Source organism: Cucurbita pepo, chromosome 4 (genome assembly GCF_057944985.1).
Source record: "Cucurbita pepo subsp. pepo isolate OVF chromosome 4, ASM5794498v1, whole genome shotgun sequence".
Lineage (NCBI taxonomy): Eukaryota > Viridiplantae > Streptophyta > Magnoliopsida > Cucurbitales > Cucurbitaceae > Cucurbita > Cucurbita pepo.
Genome location: NC_141801.1, coordinates 10,755,906 through 10,773,832, shown reverse-complemented (window position 1 = coordinate 10,773,832; position 17,927 = coordinate 10,755,906). Strand labels below are relative to the sequence as shown.

Genomic DNA, 17,927 nt, shown 5'->3' with positions numbered 1-17,927 from the left:
AATATTGATATTGGATCTAGAAGTAGTTGTTGGATTATGGAAGTCCCATATCGACTAATTTAAGGAATGATCATAGGTTTACAAGGGAAGAATACTAACTCCATTAGTATGAGGCCTCTTGGGGAAGCCCGAAGCACAGCCATGAGAGCTTATGCTCAAAGTGGACAATATCATACCAATATCATACTATTGTGGAGAGCGGTGGTAAAAGAAGAAGAAGAAGAGAATAAAGGGAGTGAGGTCCATTTATATTAACCCTTTAAGAGGCGACATTTTCAAGCAAACATAAGCTTCGGCTATGACGCTTCCTTTTGCATTCACACCTTCAGCTGCAACTCCCAAACTCCAATAATAATCGAAGTCTTTCGCAGCCGCCATAGCCGAAGAGCTATCAAACAACAACACCAACACTTCATCATCTTCTCCACATGACGACGACGGCGTTTCTTTCTTCCCTTATCTTTTTTCTCGAAACCATTTCTTTCCTCCTCCTCCTCCTCCTCTGTTCCCACCATGTCAATTCCCAACTCTACCAACAAGAACACTCTGTTCTGCTCCGATTGAACCAGTTCTGGAAAAACCAAGCCCCAATCGCCCATTGGCGCTCTTCAAATGCTTCTCATTGTACATGGCCGGAGATTCAGTGCACTAACAACTCCGTCACTGCTCTGCTTTTCAGTGGCTACAATTTGAACGGAACCTTCCCTCCATTCCTGTGCGATCTCAACAATCTCACCCAACTTGATCTTAACCTCAATTACATCGCCGATGGCTTTCCTACCACTCTGTACAGTTGTTCGAAGCTTAATTACCTCAACCTTGCGCGGAATTACTTCGACGGTCCAATTCCCGATGATGTCCACCGCTTGTCTCGCCTCCAATATCTTAATCTCGGCGGCAACAGCTTCTCCGGCGAAATTCCGGCATCCATTTCTCGGTTGGCAGAGCTTCGATCCCTTAACCTTTATGTGAACAAATTCAATGGGGGTTTCCCATCTGAAATCGGTAACTTGTTGAATCTGGAAGAATTACTGTTGGCTTATAATTCACTTCTGCTACCGGCGGAATTGCCCCCCAGTTTCGCCCAATTGAAGAAATTGAAGTTTATATGGATGACAGAAACGAACCTAGTGGGTGAAATTCCTGATTGGATCGGGAATTTGACCGACCTCGAGACGTTGAATTTGTCGGAAAACAATTTGACAGGGAAAATTCCCAGCAGTTTGTTTATGCTGAAGAATCTCAGTTTCGTTTATCTGTTCAAGAACAATCTGTCCGGAGAAATTCCGACTCGGATTGATTCAAAAAATATCGTAGAATACGACCTATCAGTAAATGATTTGACCGGGGAAATTCCGGCAGCTATCGGCGATCTTCACCAATTGAAGGCTTTGCTTCTGTTTTCAAATCGATTACATGGAGAAATCCCTGAAAGCATCGGACGTCTTCCAAAATTAGATGATGTCAGATTGTTCGATAACAGTTTAACCGGCACGCTGCCGCCGGATTTCGGCCGGAATTTGGTTCTCAGAAGTTTTCAGGTGGGCAACAATAAGCTTACTGGAAGGTTGCCGGAGCACTTGTGCTCCGGCGGTAAGCTCTTAGGAGTTACTGCATACGAGAATAATCTTAGTGGGGAATTGCCAGAGTCGCTTGGGAATTGCAACAGCTTGGTGATGATTGATGTTCATAAGAACAACTTTTCTGGGAAAATCCCGGTGGGTCTATGGATGTCTCTTAATTTGACATTTGTAATGATGAGCGACAATTCTTTCACCGGTGAACTCCCTGAGAGATTCTCAACGAATCTTGGGAGTTTGGAAATCAGTAACAACAAATTTTCAGGGAAAATCCCATCTGGGTTTTCTTCTTCATGGAATTTGACTGAGTTTCTAGCAAGCAATAATTTATTTACAGGACAAATTCCTGAAGAACTCACTGTTCTTTCAAAGTTGAACAAGCTCTGGCTCGATGGAAATCAACTCACCGGAGAGCTTCCACAGAATATCATTTCATGGAGATCATTGAACAATCTTAACCTCAGTCGAAATCGTCTCTCAGGTGTAATTCCAGATGAACTTGGTGGTTTACCAAGCCTTACTGATCTTGATCTCTCAGAGAATCAGCTTTCCGGGATGATTCCGACTCAACTAGGAAATTTGAAACTGAATTTCCTCAACCTCTCCTCAAATTTGTTGTCTGGGACAATCCCCTTGGCACTTGAAAACCCAATCTATCCCAGAAGCTTTTTGAACAATCCAAATCTTTGTTCAAACAACGCAGTTCTAAATTTGAATAGCTGCAATTTGAAATCTCAGAATTCAAGAACGATTTCATCGCAGCATCTTGCTCTGATTGTGAGCTTGGGCGTTATACTGTTCATACTCTTTATACTTGCTGCTATGTTCACAACCAAAATCTACTGGAAAACTGGAAACAGAGAAGATATTGAATGGAAATTGACATCATTTCAAAGGCTGAATTTCTCGGAGGCAAATCTTTTATCTGGGTTATCAGAAAATAACGTGATCGGAAGTGGTGGATCAGGGAAAGTTTACCGGATTCCGGTGAATAATTTGGGCGATACAGTGGCCGTGAAGAAGATATGGAACAACAGAAAGTCAGACCACAAGCTGGAGAAGGAATTCATGGCGGAAGTGAAGGTTTTGAGTTCGATTCGCCATAACAACATAATCAAACTCCTCTGTTGCGTTTCCAGTGAAACTTCTCGGCTTCTCGTTTATGAGTACATGGAGAAGCAAAGCTTGGACAAATGGCTGCACAAGAGGAACTCGCCGCCGAGAATCACAGGTTCGGAGCCTGATTGCGGTGTCCCCCTCGATTGGCCGACGAGATTTCAGATAGCGGTGGGGGCAGCACAAGGCCTCTGTTATATGCACCATGAATGCTCACCTCCGGTAATTCATAGAGACCTGAAATCCAGCAATATCTTACTCGATTCAGAACTCAATGCCAAAATAGCAGATTTTGGGTTAGCCAAGTTGCTGGTAAAACAGGGAGAAGCGGCTTTAGTTTCCGCCGTGGCGGGCTCTTTTGGATACATAGCTCCAGGTAAGAGACTTGCCCTGTTTCAACCCATCTAAGATACTGATTAGCTAAGCTGAAAGCTTGTTCCTTTCCTTGTGCAGAGTATGCTCAAACACCGAGAATTAATGAGAAGATCGACGTGTTTAGCTTTGGGGTAATTCTTTTAGAGTTGGCGACTGGAAAGGATGCCCTCAATGGCGATGAAGACTCGTCTCTGGCGGAGTGGGCTTGGGAGTGCATTCAACAAGGCAAGCGAATAGCCGATGTATTGGATGAAGATGTGAAGGAGCCGCATTATCTTGATGAGATGTGCAGTGTTTTTAAACTCGGAGTGATCTGCACTTCTAGTTTGCCAACTAACCGGCCAACCATGCACCAGGCTTTGGAAGTCTTGATCCGTAGTCAAACCTCGACACCCCGAAATCATGGAGAGAAGAAACTCGGATCGTGAAAAGTATACCGAGAAATGATTACGGTTACTTGAAAAATGAACGGTCAAGGTTCTCTCCATGTAACAGCTCAAGCTCACACCACGGATATTATTCGCTTTGATTCGTTACTTATTGTCGTCAGCCTCACGACTTTAAAACGCGTCTACTAGAGAGAGGTTTCCACACCCTCATAAGCATGTTTGGTTTTCCTCTCCAACCAATGTGGGATCTCACGATCCACCCCCTTGGGGCCAACATCCTCGATGGACACTGTCTTGTGATTGGCTCTGATACCATTTGTAACGTGCCAAAGCGGACAATATCTGTTAGCAGTGAGCTTAAGCTATTACAGATGGTATTAGAGCCAGCCACCAAACGGTGCGAGACACTGGTCGGAGTAGCACTAGACTCTCTCCATAGTAGACGTATTTTAAAACCGTGAGGCTGATGATAATAAGTAACTGACCAAATCAAACACGGTAGAAGACTAGAGCTGTTACACTCCAATAGTCTCTCACTTTTTACGATCAAGATTCAACATCACGTCGAGACTGGGGAGAACCCTGCACTCCAGCCACTCCTCAGAGCAGAAATGGCTATGGAGATGGCAGGTTGCCTTGGTTAGTCTGTAAATTTTGAATAACGAATCGATGTCATGTCTATTTTAGCTCAAAACTAGATGAGAACCACACTGATAATAAAATAGAGCTCATTCAGCGAGCATTTTCAGTTTCTCGTTTGGAAGCTTTGGGTTTCATCGTGAAAGAACCATACCACCAAGTAAATGAGTATGGAACAGTGATGATACGATAAAGTGGCAACCAGAAAGAACAATAAAAACGAAATCTTTTTTATTTGTATGCCTTGATGACAGTTGCTATCATCTGTTGATGGATTGATCTAATTCGAAACGAGAATTTCAAGAGCTTGAAGAAACAACAACATATGATCCTAATTTATTCGACAAAGGAACTCCAGAAGGACGATTTCATCGGAGACGATGGGGTCCTCATTTATTAACCATGTCAAAGGAAAGGACTCGTGCCCCAACGACATCAACATCGGCTTCAACACCACAAGGATAGGGAGCCACTTCAATTTGTTGTGAGTCTTTTGCAGGCAACTCTAACACATAATTGATCCATTGCTGGAAAGCAATATGCTCTGGACCATAAAATGAACGACTTAAGAGTCATTGAAACGAGGAGCCTAAACAATATCAAGTAGTCAGAAAAGTAATACATGTTTCCATTTCTTTTGAGCTACCTTGGCTGGCATTGGACTCCTTTTTTCAGGACTCCTCTACCCCAAGATACTGGGAGTGTGATGCTGCGAGGAGGGCTGCTCCGATGCCAGAGCCATCGTTCGAGAGCTCGATCACAAAGTTCTCGGCAATTTCATCTCCCAGTAATTCCTTCAGTGTACTCTCTAAGGTGTTTCTAAATTTCGTGTAATGCTCAAATAACCCTCCATCCACAGCTATGACAGATTTCTGGTTATCCCCATCTTTCGGGGTGTCTCTTCCCAATTTCCTGATAATCCCGTAAATCCCAGCAGCCGATAAACGTGCCCCACGAGTGGCAACAATGTTGCATAGCTCAAAAATGATCTTTCTCATCGGGAGGGGGCTGTTAGATACCTGACACAAAAGAGAAAATTAGAATGTCAGCAAAAAGCGTTCTTTCACGTGTCATGGATCGACAGACTCAAATGACCAAGCAAATTGATCAACTGGTTCCTGAAAATGAGCTGTTTATGGAAAGAACTGAGAAGAATGGGAATTGAATCTGAACCTCCAAAATGTCGTTCAGCTTGCTTCCGATAACTTTCAGGTCTGGAGATGTGTCGTGATGCATAGCAGACATGTCAGGAGTCCTGCATAAATATCAACAAAAAATTAACACAATAATTACGGGTCGTTTCGATCCGTTTAGTCAAAACCAACTTAGTAATTGAGGTTTGTTTCTGTTCAAAAATAAATAAATGAATGCACACATGTGAACTACTCCATTCTACGAATGAAATAATGAAAAAGGCAACATTGTGAATGGCCTGTATTTACACCAACAATTAGTTCAGCAATTTGTTTTTCTTTTTCCTTTACACTTTTGGAGACGAGACGAGGCGTCGGTTTGACGGCCTGCTACAAGTGAGCAAGAGCAATACCTGAGAATGAAAGGTATTTTGAGTTTAGGGGGAACAACATCACCAAAAAAGGCAGCTTCTTCAGCCATCCTGCATAGAACTCTACGAACTATCTCTCCTAGATACATACCAGATATTATCTTCTCAAAAATCTGAAAGATGGCCACAAGATACATATTATGGACTGTATAAGAAAGTGATTTTGTAATCAAAAGGACTACAAGAAGAATAGCTTGAAGAAAAGAGGAGCATTACCTGTTCCCCTGGGTTTAAACTTTCCAAATCTAGAGCATGATCATATTCGGTGAGCGGAAGATGAGAAGACCGGAAGTTACCCCATTCCATGTTAATAACCTATTGTTTTGAAAGAATGTTAGTCATGGAATATAATGAATAGAGCCACTATAACGGTCCATTGTCCTCTTTGGGCTTTCCCTTTCATGCTTCCCCTCAAGGTTTTTAAAACGCATCTATTAGGGAGAGGTTTCCACACCCTTATAAACGGTGTTTCGTTCTCCTCCCCAACTGATGTGGGATATCACTAGGTTGGACCGCGGGTTGACACAGTTCTATCCACATCTCCGTTAATCACCGGGTTGACACAGTTCAAAAGTTACTCTTACTAACCATCTCTCCTGATTGAGGTAGAAGTCCTTGCCATTTAGGAATTGCATGTGCTCGCTCGACATACGCTGCATTTGTTCCAGTTCCCAGAATCACGGCAGCAATAACATTATCATTGTTATATCTGCCTCCAGCTAATGTGCCAATTGTATCATTTACCTGAATCAGATGGAGTAGTTAGAATGTACAACATAATGCGGGGAGAAAATCCGCCTCATAAAGATCTAGGAGATAAAGAACAAAGGGCAATACCAAAGCTGCCACTCGCATATCCAATCCAATTTTTTCCATGGCCTTTGTTATTTCTGCTACCACATCTTCCCCAACCTACATCAACATCATCCAGACGAGATGAGAAATGTTCTACACTTGGAAGTCATAAGTAAGATAGATTGCACAAGAGAGAACGTTTACAGTCAACCACGCAATCTAGAAAGTGTTTAGTACATTACATTAGCAAACGAAAGCATTATTCATAAATTAACGAATCGGGAATAGTGCTTCAACAGGATCAATATCCAAATCACTTCCCAGTTCTTCAGTCGTTTTAATTTTCAGTAAAGAAATCTTAAAGTTACCAAAGCTTGGAAGGAATTTCAGTTCTTTCATTGATCAGGTAATTTCTTTGTCCGTTTTTTTCCATCAATCTAACGATTGTCGTAGGCACTTTAAACTCATAATGATAAGAACAAAACAGTCAACCACCTTATTTGTCCATTTCCTGTTGCAATGAAATCAAAGCATAGATGGCTTTCCAGTTCAAGATTACGACTACATAAAGAGGAAAATGCACTAAGATAGCACAAGTTTCGACACCCTAAAAGTTATAAAGAATAGCTTTCAGGTTTAATGTTCTTCGCATATAATTTGATTCCATTCTTAGGGGTATCATATATTTTAAAAACAAATAGTAATTGATGGTTGTACTAAGCAACACAATGATAATAGATATCAAGGTAACAAGTACTAACTGCGTCCTCGATGTTGAACCCCTTTGTCCACTTTATAAGTGTCCCCGAGGCAATCGATGTTTGTTTAACCGGGAAAGAAAATGTAAAACCCAGCTCTCTTTGTCTACCAGATACTGGGTGGAAGCCATCACCTTCTTCTTCAACAAACTTTGCAAGTGCTTCAGCTATGAAACCAAATAAGGCCTGAAAAACATTCTTTAATCAGTTCTGAGAACTTAAACATAATAAACTTGGTAAGAGGAATACTAACCTCTGAAGATCCGGTCATTAAATGCGGAGGGATCGAAACTTCAACAAATTCTTTCCTGGCAACCCGTTCTTCCTTTCCTCCCAACTGCACACGCAACACACGGAAGTTTGTGCCCCCAAGATCTAATGCGTAGAACACCCCCTTCTCGTCCCTAACAAAAATGAGAGACAACATCTTTGCTTCAGTTTTTGTTGCAATGGAAAAAGATCTAATGGTGGAGATTACATCAATCACCAGTAAGTAATAAGTTTACAATCAATACTTGAGCATTCTAACTTGTACAAGATTTTTCAGAATAAAATCTAGAACAAACGAGAGGGGGTAAAAGACTATAGCTATGCTGAACGATCTCTAAATATAAAACACATATCTGAATTGCCAGATTGCTTGAATGGGGTTATGTTGGTGTTCTTGTTAACGTTTACCATTCAATTTCATGAATTTCGAACTTGTTCAAGCCAACCAGTTCAGATAAAACTAAAGCTTCCACCTTAATCCCAAACCTTCTTATTGAAATTCCTACCAATTTACATCAGGAACCCAAGAGAAAAAAAAAACAACTTCCAGAGTCGTGTATAAAGTGATTCAGAACAAAAGGGCATGAAAAAGTGGAAAAGACGAAGGAGATAAAATTACCCAGTGGGAAGATTATCCACATAGCTAATAAGCATCTTGAGCTTACTTCCGCCCTCAGATGCGAGGCCAGCATGCATCTCCACAGCCATAGCATCCGCGACTTGCTTCAGCTTTTCAATCGGAGTTTCACACTTCTCCTCAAACTCCTTCAAGATACCCATAGCTCGACTCCACTTCCCGCAGTTCTTCACCCGCTGCCGCACCACCAAAGCCGCCGCCGTACAAACAGCAACAGCGCAGACCACACCCGCTCCCACAACCACCTTCTTCATCTCGAAACAGACAGCCGTCAAATAGATTGAGACCCAGAAGATTTCCACCCTCAAAACTAGAAACCCCGAGGTTTCCGATCGGAAAAATGCTCAAGTGATCAGAGATTCATTCGAGGTTTGGAAGAAGGCTTTTAAAATTAAATAAACCGATAAAAATCGAAGGAAAAGAAGGAAATGAAGTTCCCGGGGATGGAAGGGAACTTGGGAACTGGATTGCCCAGTTATTTTGCTTGGCTATTTAGTCTCGCAATTTGCAGGGGAATTAGTTGAATGAGAATGAAAAGAAATTGAAATTGAGATTGTTTTCGAATTTGGATTTGCAGAATCATGTGTTTGTGGTTCGGCTTCGGAAATTGGACAAGTTTTGACTCAGAATTACACTTCTGACCTGTCGTTTACCAATACCATTTGCCCCTCAGGAACCAAATCCACGTGGATCACTTTCCTTCTTTGCCACCTGTCTAATTCCACCTTAGCATTTCCTACTAACAACCATTACATACTAAATTACCTAAAATTACCTAAATCCCATTTCTATTTTATCTAAATTTTTTTATTTTATTATCAATTTTTTTATATATTAAAGATTATTAAAGATTATATTAAAAAATTACATTACTTTTAGAAAAATAAAAAGGAGGCGGTTTGTTAATATAATTATTCAACTTGTACCTATTTTAATTATTTTACCAACAATAAATTATACATTTTTTGACTTTTGACTATATGCCAACCCATTTCAAATTTGATTATATAATTAATTACCATATTAAATTGCAAATTAGATCCCTATAATTTCAGATTTTTTTTAATCATAAAATTAATTTTGTAATTTAATTATTCCAAGCTTTTTGCAGAGAAATTCTTTGGACATTTCGGAAAATACAAGGTATTGAAGCTGGTGGCCTTCCAATTGATTCCAGGAGTGTTTAAGGAAAAATTAAAGAATAATAACACATTTTTCAACCATTTTAATTATTTTGAGTTACAAATTTCTTAAACTCCATCCAATCTGGCTAATGCTGCATTACCCACCAAACATGGGCCTATAAGCCCAATAATCAGCCCAAAAATAAACTCCCTTGGTCCATAAGTCAAATGTAAATGGGCCCAGCCCAAATACTCCAGCAATTCAAAATGTTAGAGAAAAAGATGGAAAGTTTTGCTAGTCACGTTGGAAATATTTAAATAAATAAATAAAAAAGAAGCATATTTCATGCATTGAATTACCAGAAGCACTAAAGTTTAATGCTTATCCATATGTATATGTATATATTAAAAATGAGAGGTTGCAATCTTGACTTTGTAAAAAAAAGCATGAAATGCAATGTAATAAAGAAAATACCACATTTCATCCTTTTAATCTTTTGTTGTTTCTATGTACCGTAATAAGCATGCTACCTTAGCTGCATTCCCCATGTTATCTCTACTTTTCTCTAATCTTTTAATCCTCCTTCTAACCCCCACACTGTTTTTGTTTCTTTCCCTTCTTTAACATCTTCTGTATTGTACTGATTTTCTTATTACATCTCGCATCAAATGGGGAGAGAAACAAATCATTTGTTATAAAGGTATGGAAATGTAACGACCCCAAACAGGACAATATTTGCTAACGGTGGATCTCGGTCGTTACAAATGGTATTAGAGCCAGTCACTGAACGATGTGTCAGCCTTCTTGCTGTTCCCCGAAAGGGGTAGATACGAGGCGATGTGCCAGTAAGGACGCTGAACTCTGAATTGGGGTGGATTGTGATGTCCCACATCGGTTGGGGAGGAGAAAAAAACATCATTTATAAGGGTGTGGAAACCTTTCCCATTTTAAAGTCTTGAGGGGAAGCCCGAAAGGGAAAGCCCAAAGAGGACAATATCTACTAGCGGTGGATCTGGGTCATTACAGGAAACCTCTCCCTACACCGTTGTTATAAGGAATATTTTGTTCGCTTCTCCAACCGATATAGGATCTAAGCCACCAGATAGTGCGATGCAATGGTCAAAATAGGGCTAGACCCTCCCCATAAGGTTGAAAGGAAAGTACAAAAAGACATTAAGCTCGAAAAATCTAAACTGAATAAAGTAATAAAATAAGTTATCATTACAATAAATTATGATTATGCGTATCCTAAATGGAAAACAACAAAATAAATAAATAAATAAATAAAACTATAGGGTTATTTTTAATATAAGCAAGGATGTGGTGGTTGTTTATTTACTGAGCTGCTAAATGTGTATTTTTTTGGTTGCTTAATTTGTCAACCTAAGATAATGTTTTATATATAATACCAATTTCGGTGATGAATAAATGGGTATTTTTATATTAAGCTTTGTTAGGGGGTAATTTTATAATGTTTGACCATATAGAAAAACGTATTGATAGGGTTTAAATTGGAATTTGAATACTGACAAAATAATGATATAATTATTTTTGTTGAATTAGATGCAACACAAAAAGGGTAATCGTGGTGGGAATTATGTAGCATGCATGTGTGCCTATCGTACACCTCACCTTATTTGCATTACACAAAACGTTTTAACATTAATTCACCATACGAACAACTACGTCCAAAAATATGCTTCCACAACCCACGTATCTCTTCATTTAGCGCGCAATGTACTTTGGTGCTTCACCCTTGTCTCCTTCGTCCACAACTACTTAGAATATTCATCCTATTGATCCAGAGACATAGGTAAGGAATTTCCTCTCCCACAAACCTCCCACCATAGAGAAGAGATATCGACATTTGGGTATCCTTGATCACCATTCCCTTTTACCTGAACTAGCCGAGAGAGATTAACCTGTACTACATACATTTTCTAACATCCAAACCAAAACTCTCTTTATATGGAAAGGAAAGGATAACACGTGTTAGTATAATTGAATTTACCATAAATATAGGAGTTCTTTCCTCATTCTAAATATTGCGCTTGTGGTTTTAGTTAACCTAGTGCACGTGCATCCATTTCTAATTTTATAATATTCATTTTTTTTCCATGTCATTCCATTAATTTAATAATATTTATTTATTTTATGGAATAAGAGATTAAATCCATTTGTAACCGTTAAATATGGAGGGAAAAAATGGAAATATTTAAAAATAATAATAAAAATGGAAAAGTAGATCCAAAAAGGGACATTTGTAGGCTTGTAGTTGAAGTTGATGGGCAAAGGCAAGCCACGTTAATCTTTGATTTCAAGCATCACAACACCTTTCATATTTTTCTCCATTTATTTTCAATTATTGGAAAATAAAAAATATCTCCAAATTCCAATATAAACTATCTAAATTTAAACAAATATTCAAACCAAAATACAGCTGTGTAAGTAAGAGAAGAAAAAAAAAAGAAAAAAAAAAAAGAAAAAATTGAAGGGCTGTGGTTGCAGAAACGGGGGGAAGAAGGCGCCTCCGTTTTAGAAACATTTCACACCCAAGTGCAACAACAGCCAGTGGGTAATGAAAGGAAACGATAACGTTTTGGGGGAAACGAGTGGGTATCCTTCTCCCGTTTATCCTCCTCCTATCCCGTTTCTGCATTTGTAGTCTTCCCAAACGACACTCCAATTATACATCCCGAAACATTTCGACACGTCGGAATTAGAAGAGAAGAGAGAGATTAGTGAGTTTTGTTATGAAAGTCAATGAATTGGTGAGTAGATTGGCATGCATTTTGGGCAACCTCATATTAATGTCTTTACTCAGCCGACTTCCAATACGAGGGACAGAACATGGAGTGAACAATTCTATTTATTCCAACCCTTTGACTTTTAACAATACTTCTATATATATATATATATATATATATATATATATATATATATATGATCCCATGCTTTTTAGGATAATAATATATATTATATATATATATATAAACACTGCAATATTGACTACTACTATCAGGCGAAACAGAATTTGGATCCAAATTTACCTGATGGTTTGGAGGACGTTAAAAGGGGTTGCACATTTTGGGCTATAAATACATTAGGGTCAGCCCCCTTTGTGGTACGCCCACTCTCACACACATCTCCCTCCCTCTCCGACACTCCTTTTGACAAATTGAGCTTTTTCGGCTCTGTCTGTACTCCCACCTGTACGTCAAAACACAACACTCACCTGCATTCCTGCACTTCCCTTCCCACTTCCGCTTCTTCTAACCAAACAAATTAACGCCCACACGCCCTCCTCTTCTTCTTCTTCTTCTTCTTCTTCTTCTTCTTCTTCTTCTTCTTCTTCTTCTTCTTCTTCTTCTTCTTCTTCTTCTTCTTCATCATGTTTCAATCCCACCTCAACCTAGCCCTTCATCTTTTATCCTTTGTCAAACACCAAAATCCTGACCTTCACTCTAAGCCCCCCTCGCTACTTCCTTCATCTGCCATTGATATCATCTCTGAAGCTAAATCCCTGTTCTGTCTCGCTTTCCCTATTGCTCTCACCGCTCTCATTCTCTACTCTCGCTCCATTCTCTCCATGCTTTTTCTCGGCCATTTGGGTGACATGGAACTCGCTGCTGGCTCTTTAGCCATCGCCTTCGCCAACATCACTGGCTACTCTGTTTTGTCGGGCCTCGCTCTCGGCATGGAGCCACTCTGCTCCCAAGCCTTCGGCGCTCACCGCCCTAAGCTCCTCTCCTTAACCCTCCATCGCACTGTCATTTTCCTCCTCGTTTCCTCAATACCCATTTCGTTTCTCTGGCTCAGTATGTCCAACGTCCTCTTATTCCTCCACCAAGATCCCACCATCACCAAATTAGCCCATACTTATTTACTTTTTTCCCTTCCCGATTTGCTCTCTAATTCCTTCATTCACCCAATCCGCATTTACCTTCGAGCTCAGGGTATAACCCTCCCTGTAACTCTAGCCTCCCTTGTCGGCTCCTTCTTCCATTTCCCCATTAATATCCTCCTCGTTTCCCACTTCCGCCTCGGCATCGCCGGCGTCGCTGCCGCCTCCGCCGCCACTAATTTCGTCGTCCTCATTTTCCTAATCCTCTACATCTTGATTTCTCGAATCTTTGCCCCCACGTGGACCCCACCCACCCGCGAGTGTCTGACTGGCTGGACCCCACTTCTGAAACTCGCCGCTCCCAGCTGCGTCTCCGTTTGTTTGGAGTGGTGGTGGTATGAGATCATGATCATTCTCTGCGGTCTCTTGACGAACCCCAAAGCCACCGTCGCATCCATGGGGATCTTGATTCAAACCACATCCTTGATTTATATCTTCCCATCCTCTCTCGGGTTCGCCGTTTCCACTCGGGTCGGTAACCAACTCGGAGCCAACCAACCCGGTCGAGCCAAATTGTCCGCTGTAGTCGCAGTGTTTATAGCCGTAATCATGGGCTTGTCGGCGACTACGTTCGCCGTGTCGATACGAAACGTATGGGCCCGGCTTTTCACTAACGACCTCGAAATCATACGGTTGACATCAATGGCGTTACCCATTTTGGGGCTATGCGAGATCGGAAACTGCCCCCAGACAGTGGGCTGCGGTGTTCTGAGAGGCAGCGCACGACCATCGACGGCAGCACGTATAAACCTGAGCGCTTTTTACATAGTGGGGATGCCAGTAGCAGTCGGGCTGGGAATTGTCTTCGGAGTCGGGTTCTCGGGTCTATGGTTGGGCCTATTGTCAGCCCAAGTGAGTTGCGCTGGGCTGATGCTATACGTAATCGGAAGCACCGATTGGGACTTACAAGCGGAGAGGTCGAAGGAGTTAACAACATCCGACGTCGTTTTACACGAAGACGTCGAGGAAAATACTCCTCTGACTTCTGTAGTAGTGTCATGAAAACACCAAACCCTAAATTCAATTTTTTGAAAAAAAAGTTTTATTTTTATTTATAAAAAAAAAAAAAAAAAAAAAAAAAAAAAAAAAGGAATATTTAATTCTATTCCTGTCTCCCCTACCCACCCAAGTTTGTTTATGATATCAATCATGTTATTATTTCCCTCGCGTGTGGTATATCCCGTAATTGTATGTAAACAAAAAAATAATAATTAATTAATTAATTAATGGTAATTTACATAATTATTATTATTATTATTAAATGTAATTTTAGGAAATGGGTAAATGAGGAGCAGATAATCCAACGGTCTGGCATGTTTGAGACAGAAATGTTGGGGAAAATGAGTGGTCATTTTCGTTTTATATAAAGGAAAAAACGACAAGCCTGAAGACTGAAAACTGAAGCCTAAAAGCCTGTAAGCTGCAACCACATCAAATCACCTTTCCTTTTTTTTTTCTTTTTCTTTTTTCCTTTTTTCTGTAAATGCTGGGTTGCTTCCCATCTCAAATTTGATATTTAATGGTCATTTCTTAAACAGGACATTTAATGGATGGATACCGTTAGTAAAATTGGTATATTAGATTCTGGTACTGAGCTAGTTGAAATGGACATTTTATTTTGTCTTCTTGCTGCCATTGCAACACCACTGGATCTTGAGTGGGTGGTCAAGGTGTTCACTGTGCTTGTCTTCTTCTTATCCCCTCCCCACACATGGGTCCCATCCCATATCACTTCATGTTTCTTCATTTAGCACTTCAATGCATTTTAGTTCTCCATATTTACGTCCAATCTGGAGTGTGGGTGAGTGTTACTCACAAATTTAACCTCATACTACAACAATTCATAGCTTTCCCAGCGCTGAAAAGTTCTAAGTGTGTGGACAAAGATTACCCTCGTGCATAAAATGCCATGTCTCTGCCCACGCAACTTGATGGTGCCTCTGCCAAAGCTTTGTATTTTCTGCGTCCATAGTTCTTTACTAACAACTTCATATACGTACAACACACCATTCTCGATTGCGTGTGTCAAAACCAAACATAATGCATAATCATCCTATCAAAAGCTACACGAATCAAACCAAATTACGATCTATGGAATGAGTATCGTCTGGCTATTGTTTTTGTGAATGGACATGCACGACATTCTTCTTAGATTGTTCAGTGTTCTTAACTAAGGTGCAATGATGTCGTTCAAGTCCACTACTTTGAACTTATTTAGTATTTACGTGCTTGAAGAAACTAGTATCACAATTTTTATACAAAAACTAAATAATTTAATAACTCTATGTAAAAATTATTAAATTAATTGTTATATAGTCTAAATTTTGGCTTTCATGTCGTTTTAAGCTAGTTGTTATGTAATGTAATAATTTATATTTAATAATTAAAGAAAGATTAATGAAGTGTTTGTTTATAAAGATAATTATGAAAGATGATGGGAAATGAAGAGCCGTCCGTACACAAACACAAAGACAAATGGCTGTATATTCGAAAGTCAACCTATCAAATCCAACAAATCTAAGGCACAGCTTTCTTCATTATTATATATATATATATTCATAATATTCCATTTTCTCTTCATTGAAAATAATTTTAAATATATTCGTTCGAAAAAATAGAAGGTAACAAAACGACAAATGAAATTATTCAAAACTTTATGTTAAAGGAAAAAAAATAAAGTTTCTAGTGAGAGATAATTGATTTTGGAAAATCATGAATGATTAAATATTAAATCATAAATTCTTTTACCTTCAAAAGTAAAAAATAAAAAATAAAATTATAAGATAAGATTAGATGTGAGTTGGCGTGATCGGGTATCATATAGATAAGATTGTATTTAAATCTTATCGATTCAAATTAAATTTAACTTTAAAAATATACGAATTATATATTTATATAATTGAAAAAACATATAATTAATTAAATGTACTTCTTCCTATTTGACTTTTAATTTATTGATTTGTTTCATAGATCATCCAATGGCATTGGTGTAGGTGTGTGTTGACTTTGATGCACATGTCAACTTTCATCCGTCTATTTAATCTAATGAAGAAAAAATGTCAACCATACTTGGTACTTTGCATGTAGAGTTTATTTTGAAAATTAACAATAAAATGACAAATCCAGAGAGAGAAGATCTAAGAATTTATATCCAAATATACTCTTTTTTTTTTTTATTTAAAAAAAATCATAATTTGACTTTTTCCATTGTCAAACCTAATAGCATTTATTAAATTGATTGAAAAAATAAATGTCAAATCAAAGTAATTTAATTTATATAACACCCAACACGTAACACATTAGAAACGTAATTTTGATTTATTTATTTTGTTAAACTATTTCCTTTCCGTATTTGACTTCTAGAAGCTTTTGGGGTTTGAGATAAATTAAATTATAATTGAAACCAATAATATTATTTGAATTGGAAGGAAGGTTCTTTTGATTAATAATATAAGTCACATTCATTTTCTTCCATTTTTCAGATACAAATTGGAAGAAAATTAAGCAAATTCAATAAATAAATAAATAAAACAGGCATGCCCATTACGACAGATTATCATCTAAGCACGATGGAAATGCAATTGTTATTATTATTATTATTATTATTATTATTATTATTAGTTTGATGAATAAAAATAATAATATTTAGGGTTCCTGTTCTAAATACCCAATTAAGATCTATTGACCAACAATAACAATAACAATACAATACTGTCTTATTAATGTCAACTCATATAGGAAAATAATAATAATAATAATAATAATAATAAGCTTGGTGTGTCACGCTATTAATTAATAATTTGAACAACATAAAAAAAAAAGAAGGATAAAATCTTTATATCTCAATAAATACCCCACCATTATCGTATTCAAGTGTGTTTATGTGGCGAATTAACAGCTTGAATTTTTATTTTTTTTTTTTTGAATTTTTAGGAATTATCAATTCTCCTTTTATTATGTTTTTTTTAATAAGATATTTAGATTGTGTCCCTTGTTATTATGATAAGTCATAAGGTGCACTACTTTTTGTTTTTTAATATATTAGTTTTTTTTTTAATTAATTTTTTGGGTTCGTAACGTTTAATTAATATTTTAATAAATCTAAAAAACTATATATATATAATTTGACTTGGATTAAAGTCGGCTTTAGAAAGGGGTGAAATAAAAAAAAAAAAAAAAACATATAATAAAGCAGCCTACCCTTTTATGAGTTTCAAAAGGTATAAAATAATTTAACATATGAATATAAACTAATTTATTTAGTACATGCCTGTTACATATCCGAAAAGGTATAAATATATATTTTTAAAAAGGAAAATATGTAAATAAACAAACCTGCGATATATATTTATTTATTTATTTCCTCTTTTTCGAGTTATCGTCTTTTTTAACAATTGATTTTGGAAATATATTTATTGAAATCTGTTTTTGGGCCTTTGTCAATAAAAATGGACTGGTTGGCCCAATACGTGCACGTTTAAGTCCATAAGCCCAACTTCAGTTACTAATTTGAAGGCCCAAAGCCCAATATAATCGACCCAATAGTGAAAGAATGGATGAAAATATTTAGAAAGTGAGAATATATTGGAAATATTGCAATATGGAAGTTTACTCATACCCTTTAAAATTTTTAAACATATGTGTATATATATATATATATATATAAATAACGACTCATGCCCAAAATTTACATCAATATTCAGAATCCGAATTCGAGGCTTAATAGTCTTGGCATGAGTCACGTTGCTTACTCCTCACTTCCAGAGTGAAAACTA

The 17,927-nt window shown here is 38.0% G+C and overlaps 3 protein-coding genes across 3 annotated transcripts; 2 read left to right on the top strand and 1 right to left on the bottom strand.

Annotated features, from left to right (window-relative positions):
- The first annotated feature begins 334 nt into the window (after positions 1–334).
- LOC111792664 (uncharacterized) lies at positions 335–4,211 on the top strand. Its single transcript, XM_023674215.2, has 2 exons — positions 335–3,072; positions 3,150–4,211. The coding sequence occupies exons 1-2, from the start codon at positions 429–431 to the stop codon at positions 3,497–3,499; spliced, it is 2,994 nt and encodes a 997-aa protein (XP_023529983.2). The 5' UTR covers positions 335–428; the 3' UTR covers positions 3,500–4,211.
- A 96-nt stretch (positions 4,212–4,307) lies between these two features.
- On the bottom strand, positions 4,308–8,724 carry LOC111792665 (hexokinase-2). Its single transcript, XM_023674216.2, has 10 exons — positions 8,106–8,724; positions 7,470–7,620; positions 7,220–7,402; positions 6,501–6,575; positions 6,252–6,407; positions 5,880–5,978; positions 5,646–5,776; positions 5,273–5,354; positions 4,746–5,118; positions 4,308–4,643 (listed from the first exon to the last, which is right to left on the bottom strand). Exons 1-9 carry the CDS (start codon positions 8,375–8,377, stop codon positions 4,771–4,773), a joined length of 1,497 nt encoding a protein of 498 aa, XP_023529984.1. The 5' UTR covers positions 8,378–8,724; the 3' UTR covers positions 4,308–4,643; positions 4,746–4,770.
- A 3,527-nt stretch (positions 8,725–12,251) lies between these two features.
- LOC111793956 (protein DETOXIFICATION 51-like) lies at positions 12,252–14,366 on the top strand. Its single transcript, XM_023676044.2, has one exon. It carries the CDS (start codon positions 12,640–12,642, stop codon positions 14,152–14,154), a length of 1,515 nt encoding a protein of 504 aa, XP_023531812.2. The 5' UTR covers positions 12,252–12,639; the 3' UTR covers positions 14,155–14,366.
- The last annotated feature ends 3,561 nt before the right edge of the window (positions 14,367–17,927 follow it).